This window comes from Oncorhynchus gorbuscha, linkage group LG04 (assembly GCF_021184085.1).
Source record: "Oncorhynchus gorbuscha isolate QuinsamMale2020 ecotype Even-year linkage group LG04, OgorEven_v1.0, whole genome shotgun sequence".
Classification (NCBI taxonomy): Eukaryota; Metazoa; Chordata; class Actinopteri; order Salmoniformes; family Salmonidae; genus Oncorhynchus; species Oncorhynchus gorbuscha.
In genome coordinates this window covers 82,841,948-82,852,145 of record NC_060176.1, presented here as the reverse complement: position 1 = coordinate 82,852,145, position 10,198 = coordinate 82,841,948, and the positions used below count along the sequence as shown (strand labels likewise).

Here is a 10,198-nt window from a genome sequence, read left to right as displayed (position 1 = left end):
GATGGCGATAGAGTAGAGTTGGCGCAAGGGAGTTTGAGTGGGAGATAGAGACTAGCGCGCCCCATCACAACACAGGGACCAGGCACCGGAGAACAGACCCTCTCACACCCCCGTCCTCTCCACCGACTAACACAGCTACTCTGCGGCGGAACAAGTCCGGCTGCAACACCCGGTTAACAATCAGCCAGCACCGGTCAGTACACAGGCGACTGCTCTATACCCGCAGTCCGGAGGGAAACAAACAGCTTCAAAACTGTTGCACCACGTTTTAAAAGTGGACCTTACGCCGCCTTACTTCTTGGACATGGGCGATATGGGGGATCCACCGAAAAGTGAGTGGAGCTGGTTTGGCTCGGGATGCCATTCAAATCAAGTGTCTAATTCTATTCTGAGTGATGCAAAACTGAGGCTAAAGTAGATTCATTTCTACGTCGATTTGTTTTTCTTTGCAGTTTGTCACCGGTTTGTGCAAAAGTTGAATTGTCTTAGCAGGTCCCATTTAATGAAACGTTTCCACCCCAAATGTCTTTACAATTCCGATTACAAGGATGCACCATTTCAATGCCTGTAAAGTTACTTTAGATCATTGAATAGCAGCGCGCATTAAAACTAGTCTATAGACCAATCATAAATAATGTTATTATCGTTAATAACCAACGTGTATTATATATAATAAATTAAAACAAATAAGTTATTATTATTATTATATTATTATTATTAATATGGTTGTTGTTGACATTGTCGATTATAGTCTTTTTCCCTTGTTGAATAGATGCTTGTTCTCAACAGCAAATGTAGAACCGCTTCCTGACGACATTACTATGGGGCATTCATTACACTCAATATAATCTTTAGAATCCTCCTCATTTATATTCTAATATTTTTCTCCTGACTCTGTTCTCCAGAAAAGCGGCTCATATCGTTGTGTGTCGGCTGTGGGAACCAGATCCACGACCAGTACATTCTGCGGGTCTCTCCGGACCTCGAATGGCACGCTGCCTGTTTGAAGTGTGCAGAGTGTAATCAGTATCTGGACGAGTCATGTACCTGCTTTGTCCGAGACGGGAAAACCTACTGTAAAAGGGACTATGTCAGGTTAGAGCTGTTTGTTATGAATGATCATAGTTGTTGAAAAGCATTGTTTATTACTGATTGACTGGTTGACACATTCACGTATTAACTGTCTATCGTATCATAACATACATGATTATACATGATTATCGTATCATAACATACATGATTATACATGGAACGTGAACATGCATTTGCTTACATATGTCAATGCTCGGGAAAACTATATATTTAATTTAGGTAATATTTACATATTCTACTATTATAAAATATATATTTTATATTTTCAGACTACATGAGGTTAATATTGATGATTAGCACATTTGCAATTAACTGTTTATTATATTGTCTTTATAATCATAGACTACAGCGATAGACCACAACTGGGTTTTCTATTGAAAAATAAACAGATACATTGTTGAAACCGCATCAGGATTGACACAGTTTTGACAGAACATGAGGCTACATGTTGACCACGTTTGCATATGCAATACAAACATATTACACACATATTATTTAATGTAGCCTTACAGCAATATTTTGCAACATTGATGACCATAAAGTGAGTCAATAGATCGATTTTAATAACATATAATTGGCCAAACACATTGGACCTACAACTAGTCTACAATTGAATTTAGATTTTTGTTAATGATTTGTAGAGTTATCGCCGGTAATAATAATAATAATAATAATTATATTATGAGTCTTCTAGGAATATTTAGAGTTATACTATGTCTATATCTCTACGCTCGTGATATTGGTTCCATTCTTCTCTGTTTCTACAGAATAGGTCTGTGCTTTGTTTTTACTCATGTAATATTTTACAACGGGTTTCAAGTCATCTCATGTGGTATAGACATAACTAAATATTAAGGCCTAACAATCCTGCTTCTGCTTGTCCTATTATGTCTTGTCTGGTGTCCAGCCACAGCATTAGCCTAACAGTGGGCCTTGGTGCCTTGTGACACCGTTAGCTGACTCTAACCGGTCACCCAATCTCTCCTAACCCTCTAGGTTATACGGGATAAAGTGCGCTAAATGCAACATCGGTTTCAGCAAGAATGACTTCGTGATGAGAGCGCGCTCCAAGGTGTACCATATCGAGTGTTTTCGGTGTGTGGCCTGCAGCCGACAGCTCATCCCGGGGGACGAGTTCGCTCTGAGGGAGGATGGCTTGTTCTGCCGGGCCGACCATGACGTCGTGGAGCGGGCAACAATGAGCGTCGGAGACCCCCTCAGCCCCCTCCACCCGGCCAGACCTTTACAAATGGCAGGTAGGTTAACAATTTATATCAATGGCAATGGTGTTGTTGTTGTTGTTGTTGTTGTTGTTGCTTTCAGTTGGCTTGTATATGTGTTGTTGGTTTTTGGCAATTAGATCGATGTTGTATTAGCTGAAAAGTTTGTTTTCAGGCAACGGGCATTGGAATATTTGTGAATAGGGGCTGTTGATTTGGAGCACATAAAGACACAGATGAATGTATAGCATCGTCGATACAGACGTTTTTTAATTGGCATACGTTTTCCAATGTCCGTAACACAATACCAACAAATATAAACAGATACCACGAAACGTTTCATTGGAGTATCTTGCCGTGATGTACCGAGTTTATTTCAACAGTAGGGGCTTCGTTTCAATGAAAACGTGTAGCTCTAAATGCATTCTGGAATCATCTGAATATGATATGCGCATCTATTGGCTAATATAGTTGTTTATGTCATGAATATAGCCTACATTACCATTGGCTAATATAGTTGTTTATGTCATGAATATTGCCTACATTATCATTGGCTAATATAGTTGTTTCTATGTCATGAATATAGCCTACATTACCATTGGCTAATATAGTGGTTTATACGTCATGAATATAGCATACATTACCATTGGCTAATATAGTTGTTTCTATGTCATGTATATAGCCTACATTATCATTGGCTAATATAGTTGTTTCTATGTCATGAATATAGCCTACATTATCATTGGCTAATATAGTTGTTTATGTCATGAATATAGCCTACATTATCATTGGCTAATATAGTTGTTTATGTCATGAATATAGCCTACATTATCATTGGCTAATATAGTTGTTTCTATGTCATGAATATAGCCTACATTATCATTGGCTAATATAGTTGTTTCTATGTCATGAATATAGCCTACATTACCATTGGCTAATATAGTTGTTTCTATGTCATGAATATAGCCTACATTACCATTGGCTAATATAGTTGTTTATGTCATGAATATATATAGCCTACATTTCTATTGGCTAATATAGTTGTATATATGTCATGAATATATATAGCCTATATTTCTATTGGCTAATATAGTTGTATATATGTCATGAATATATATAGCCTACATTTCTATTGGCTAATATAGTTGTATATATGTCATGAATATATATAGCCTACATTTCTATTGGCTAATATAGTTGTATATATGTCATGAATATATATAGCCTACATTTCTATTGGCTAATATAGTTGTATATATGTCATGAATATATATAGCCTACATTTCTATTGGCTAATATAGTTGTATATATGTCATGAATATATATAGCCTACATTTCTATTGGCTAATATAGTTGTATATATGTCATGAATATATATAGCCTACATTTCTATTGGCTAATATAGTTGTATATATGTCATGAATATATATAGCCTACATTTCTATTGGCTAATATAGTTGTATATATGTCATGAATATATATAGCCTACATTTCTATTGGCTAATATAGTTGTATATATGTCATGAATATATATATATATATATATATATATATATATATATATATATATATATATATATATATATATATATATATATATATATATATATATATATATATATATAATAAGCCGCGCGACGTTATTGTGAATCACAAATGAGGATTGTATATATGTGATTATTATTGGGTCAGTGGTGTGGTGTATGTCACTTATGAAATCATTCGCATTTGCGAGTGCTCTTTGTCAAGGTACCTCGCAAGAGGGAGAATATCTGAGCAACGTCTTTCTTTACATAGTTCTCGCTGAATCATGAGGCCCTCCTAGGAATTCAGATATAAATGGTGTTTGTTTGTTTGACTTTAAAAAAATAACATTCGGTAGTTTACTTTATATAAAGATGAAATGATACATTCTGTTTGTGCTGAAGTTTAGGGGCCTACAGTCTAGATTAAATGTAACGTGTCACAATAATGATGTATTATTGTATTATGTGGTTTTTGGGGTGAATTATACAAGCCAGATAGTTGGCCACGCACTTCAAATTGTCGGAATATACTATTTCCTCAGACTGCATACATGTTAGGCCTATGTAGCGTAGCCTAGTGGTTAGAGCGTTGGACTAGTAACCCGGAAGGTTGCGAGTTCAGAACCCCCGAGCTGACAAGGTACACATCTGTCGTTCTGCCCCTGAACAGGCAGTTAACCCACTGTTCCTAGGCCGTCATTGAAAATAAGAATATGTTCTTAACTGACTTGCCTGGTAAAATAAAGGTAAAAAAAAAAAAAAATGTGTAACCGATAGTCGCAGTTAGATCTGAGGTTATAACCGGATTGGAAACCATACTACATAACCGGAAGCTCGGGCAGATGGCCACAGCAATATTTTGACGAGACTTCGTTGTTAATGAATTATTAAATCAAAAGGTATCGCACCAATCTAGTGAGAATCCTTTTCGACTTTATGTATCTATAAAAAATAAACTACGTATTTGACAGTCCACTCTTTCACATTTCCTGCGCCATGGTCCACGTTTAACGAAGAACATATTTACCCCCTTTTCCAATAGAGGTATTTTAAACATATATGCTAAAAGTGACAAGAACGCACTTTCACTAATAGTAACAACAATTAAATGAATGATAATATCAAAGGCTAATATCAAAGTATATCAACGTATAGCCCATCCATGCGTAATACGGTAATGACGTTAGGTGTTGATTCAAAACCCCAGTGGTAGGCTATCTCTATAAGCTACAATACATGACAATGCTCTTTCTCTGTTGTTTCTCTGTTGTGGATTTTAATTTCATTTTAGACATTATTAAATGGGAAACGGGGGATACCTAATCAGTTGTACAACTGAACGCTTTCAACTGAAATGTGTCTTCCGCATTTAACCCTCTGAATCAGAGAGGTGCGGGGAGCTGCCGTAATCGACATCCACTTTTTCCACGCCCGGGGAACAGTGTGTTAACTGGTATAAATGTAGGCCTAATAGAAGTTTGGACAACTGAAATGTGAACAGCAGTGATAATGATAGGTCAAGCATGGGGTTGGTTGATAGCTGTAGTAATAACATATTACCATAAGACCCGGATAACATCACGCTGAATGGATACTCCATACTGGGCGTCGTTCTGTAGGCTACCATGATATACTTTTGAGAGTGTACGTTTTTGTAGTCTCAATTTTGGTATACAACAGTGTCTTTATATACCCATGAAGTGCCGATAAATAATATGTATTCTGTATTTCCTCCTCTCTTTCTCAACAGCAGAACCAATATCAGCCAGACAGCCCGTGCTTCGACCGCACGTCCACAAACAACCGGAGAAGACCACACGCGTACGGACAGTTCTTAACGAAAAGCAACTCCACACGTTGCGGACCTGCTACAACGCAAACCCCCGACCCGACGCTCTGATGAAGGAGCAGCTAGTCGAGATGACCGGTCTCAGTCCCCGAGTCATCCGGGTCTGGTTCCAAAACAAGCGTTGCAAGGACAAGAAGAGGAGTATTCTGATGAAACAGTTACAGCAACATCAGCCCGACGACAAAACGGTGAGGACCCTGTCTGATCTTTATTTAAATAAAGGAGTCAAAACAGTGGTGTTCTTATCGGTCCAAACGCTGGTAGCTGTTGTAACTGTTTCATTATAATACTTCTATTCTTGTCTGGTCATTTTGTTTTCATGAAATAATTGAGGGGAAAATAGAAACGGAGAAATGGTCGTATACGTCTGCCTATGGATGGATGCGTGAGATATATCCACATGCAGGCGTATAACTTGTCCCTTTTTTTACACACACACACACACACACACACACACACACACACACACACACACACACACACACACACACACACACACACACACACACACACACACACACACACGCACACACACACACACACACACACACACACACACACACACACACACACACACACACACACACACACACACACACACACACACACACACACACACACACACACACACACACACACACACACACACACACACACACACACACACACACACACACGCACACACACGCACACACACGCACACACACACACACACGTTTACATGATCGTTACGCACAAACATTTTCATCATATTCTAAATATTTAACGTTGTTGTTGTTGTTGGGTCAATGTTGACGTGCTAATTTTAAACTTTATATGACGATCAGTTTCTCTGGGACTATCTGCAGAATATCCAGGGAATGACGGGCACACCGATGGTGGCGGCCAGCCCGGAGAGACACGACGGTGGTTTACAGGCAAACCCAGTGGAGGTGCAGAGTTACCAGCCGCCTTGGAAGGTCCTCAGTGACTTCGCGCTACAGAGTGACATGGATCAACCCGCGTTTCAACAACTGGTGAGTCCAGTTAGAGGCTGTACTATAACACAACTGGTGAGTCCAGTTAGAGGCTGTACTATAACACAACTAGTGAGTCCAGTTAGAGGCTGTACTATAACACAACTGGTGAGTCCAGTTAGAGGCTGTACTATAACACAACTGGTGAGTCCAGTTAGAGGCTGTACTATAACACAACTAGTGAGTCCAGTTAGAGGCTGTACTATAACACAACTGGTGAGTCCAGTTAGAGTCTGTACTATAACACAACTGGTGAGTCCAGTTAGAGGCTGTACTATAACACAACTGGTGAGTCCAGTTAGAGGCTGTACTATAACACAACTGGTGAGTCCAGTTAGAGGCTGTACTATAACACAACTAGTGAGTCCAGTTAGAGGCTGTACTATAACACAACTAGTGAGTCCAGTTAGAGGCTGTACTATAACACAACTAGTGAGTCCAGTTAGAGGCTGTACTATATTACTAAACTGTCTGTCTGGTAGACAGTGTGAACGAAATCACGAATAACGATTAGAGTAACATTAGAGTAAAGGTTAGGTTATTGTCATTTTATGTTTATAATATTTTATATTATTTTCTGTAATTTAGGCTATTAATATGGGTCGTATTGAGGTCGATATGTGGATTTATTCTATTGTATTGTCTACAATATTTAATTAATATGTTGAATAATGTAATCTTATATATTACATTGTTCCATTGTTTTGTTCAGGTCCATTTTTCGGAGGGAGGACCTGGTTCCAACTCGACAGGGAGCGAAGTCGCCTCGATGTCATCCCAACTTCCAGACACACCCAACAGCATGGTCTCGAGCCCTATAGAGGCGTAGGGCCTCGAGGACCGACTGTAGACAACGTTAGACTATTGTCATATTTCTGACTGATGATGAAGTGATGCTTGTTGGGCAAAGGGGCGGACTGACTGAAAACTGAAGAAAAATATATAAAAAAATAACTCGGGGTTGAAAGAAACAAAATGTCACTCAATCTCTTGTTGATTTCATTCGAACTGAGCGATTAAAGAGAATCCTCCTCCCGCAACTGCACGAAGCCTCTTTAACGACGAAACAACCCCTTGGTTGTAGTTTTACACTGTGAAGACAATCATGGATTATTACCCAACCTAGATCTGTCCATGTGTCCGTCATACGTCCGTCTGTCCGCCCGCCGCAAAACAACCCTGGAGAAGAGGAAAGGAGAGGACAATGGAGCAGTCAATGGGCTCTATTCAATCTGTGTTGCTGAAGAGGTACATATTGCGCGATAGACATTTAAAGCTAATTTCCTATTTAGCTGACATATACAGCGATTAAAATGAATGCAGTCTCCGCTAAACGCGGGGAACATTGCCTCTTTCAGTCACGCTGCAACGCTGAACCTCAGCTATACGGTTTGAATAGAGCCCTGAAGAAGTGCGTGTTTCCAGGAGCCGCGGAGAGAGCGCATCTGCCTGCAGCATAAAGTGTCTGCGACTCATGCGTAGTGAGATCTGTAGATCTCACTACGTCAACCATGACTGGTGCTGCCCGTTGGAAACTCCTGGTAACAGTTTGACAAAAACAATTTATAATACTACACCACACATACACTCCTGGACCAACGGACCTCTAGGAAAAATATGAACTTTAATATTGCAGATGAAATCTGGTTCTACATTTGCACATTGCTGTGCATAATGTGTGAATATACAAACAAATGACTGGCTATTCTGTTTCTCTAAAATAACTTGACCTGAGATTCGCCTCCTGATAAGATGCCGTTTGGAGGGGATTGCAAATATTGCTATTCAGTTAGTTTGTTATTATCTCCTTGATAAAGCCCAAGTAAGGCCTACTTAAGCATTGCAACAAGGTATACCTCTATTTTGCCACAAGCTACGTGGGACTTTTATGTGTGAGTTTGTGTCCATTTTAAGAATATGTTTTTTTTTCTTTCCCAAAGATGTGTATAAGTTATAATGACCGTTTTTTTTCCGTTTGTTCCTGTTAAACAAAATTATTTATTATTTATTGTTGAAAGACTTGCCACTTTGTTTTGTGTAACTTTCTTTACTGAAGTAAAAAAAAGCAAAAACGATTGTACCGTGGTCTCCGATTTATCTATCCTAGCGTCCTGTCCCTTTCTACATATTACTAATAAAACAACGCCATGTGTAGAAATGTATCTCCAGGATTATTTCACTAATATGACGACAGATACAGTGTGCATCTATCTTTGTCCTCGCGCTGAATTCATCCTGTTATTTTACACCTCCTTAGGACTATATTGCAATGTTCCAGTGTTTACTTTGACTCGGTAAAAAAAAAAAAACATTTGTGATAGCAGTTACTGAGCAATACGACGTCTATAATATAGTATGCATCTCTCTTGGTCTTCGTTCTGCAATCATCCCATCATTTTACACCTGTTTTTGGCCTAGTGATTTCACATATATATATATACTATGATTAGAAGTGTACTCGTTTTAGATGGAATGTATGAACGGCATTTAAAAACAGCATGAACTTTTATAACAACATTCCATATAGACTACTGGGTGTTGGCTCAATGCTTCGATAATGTATGATAAAATGCCATGATAGAGCAGACGAAATGCAAGCTACAAGCTATCATAGTTAGTTACTACTGTGAAAATGTGTTGGTTATATCATTCTGTGGGGCCTGTATAGGCTAGCTGTCCGTGTTGATGTGGCATATGACATTTGGCATTACGCATAAAAAGCAACTTACCCACTCCATACCCTAATACATTAGACAGTTGCATTTATGTTAAATCCATGTCGCTGCTTGATTATAATGATTGATTATGAGCAAGTGACTGTACAATGGCGGGCCCCATATGCATTTTAAAACACATCTCATGGACACATAACTCTGACCTTGGGCCCTGGTAACTTCGTAAGCCTGGGCTACTCGGTAGGTGGACCCCGGGTTTGTAAGCGGGCAGAGATGCGCGCGTCTTTCCCCCCTCCGGCGACTGTAGTTAGACTTTTATATTTGTTACACCTCCTAACATTAACAGAATATCTCAATCCGTTGAATACGTTTGAAGAACGGGCTATTATATAATAATCATTACAATTTACACGACAGTTTTGTCACTGTGCATGTGCAATTATATTACATTTTAAAATAACATTTGGACGTTGGCGATCAGATTTGATGGGATTTTTTTTTTTGAGTAACATTTGGGGCGAATGATGTCAAATGATCACTAATATCCATCTACTCAAAACGCATATTGTGACAAGTAGGTCTACAGTATCTACAAATATGTATCTAAAATGACACCTGTGACTACATGGTTATATGTCTTTCTTACATACAAATATATTTAAAATCAATTTTAAAAAAATCTAATAGAAAGAAAAACTCTGATATCATTACTAAAATCCCAGACATGAAATAGAACCAAACATATTTTAAACTCCCTTGAAACACAAATTCAACTTCACTTCCAAAAGTTTATTGTATTCATAGAACAACAGACCAGTGA

At 38.5% G+C, this 10,198-nt stretch overlaps 1 protein-coding gene across 4 annotated transcripts; it reads left to right on the top strand.

The window, feature by feature from the left end:
* The first annotated feature begins 27 nt into the window (after positions 1-27).
* Positions 28-7,671, top strand: LOC124033431 (insulin gene enhancer protein isl-1-like). Of its 4 annotated transcripts, none has more exons than XM_046345463.1 (6): positions 28-332; positions 906-1,095; positions 2,089-2,348; positions 5,592-5,875; positions 6,515-6,703; positions 7,416-7,671. In XM_046345463.1, exons 1-6 carry the CDS (start codon positions 305-307, stop codon positions 7,530-7,532), a joined length of 1,068 nt encoding a protein of 355 aa, XP_046201419.1. In that variant the 5' UTR covers positions 28-304; the 3' UTR covers positions 7,533-7,671. The 4 variants fall into 4 exon arrangements, with proteins under 4 accessions (XP_046201419.1, XP_046201418.1, XP_046201421.1 ...); XM_046345462.1 differs by having other exon boundaries at positions 5,589-5,875; XM_046345465.1 differs by having other exon boundaries at positions 29-332; positions 6,536-6,703.
* Positions 7,672-10,198: the final 2,527 nt, after the last annotated feature.

What these genes read in the sequence shown, in the direction of transcription:
- LOC124033431 (XM_046345462.1), top strand. Translation starts at nt 305, where the DNA reads ATGGGCGATATGGGGGATCCACCGAAAA. An exon ending in TGTAAAAGGGACTATGTCAG is followed by an intron (nt 1,096 to 2,088) that starts GTTAGAGCTGTT and finishes CTAACCCTCTAG; the next exon opens with GTTATACGGGATAAAGTGCG. An exon ending in AACCCGCGTTTCAACAACTG is followed by an intron (nt 6,704 to 7,415) that starts GTGAGTCCAGTT and finishes TGTTTTGTTCAG; the next exon opens with GTCCATTTTTCGGAGGGAGG.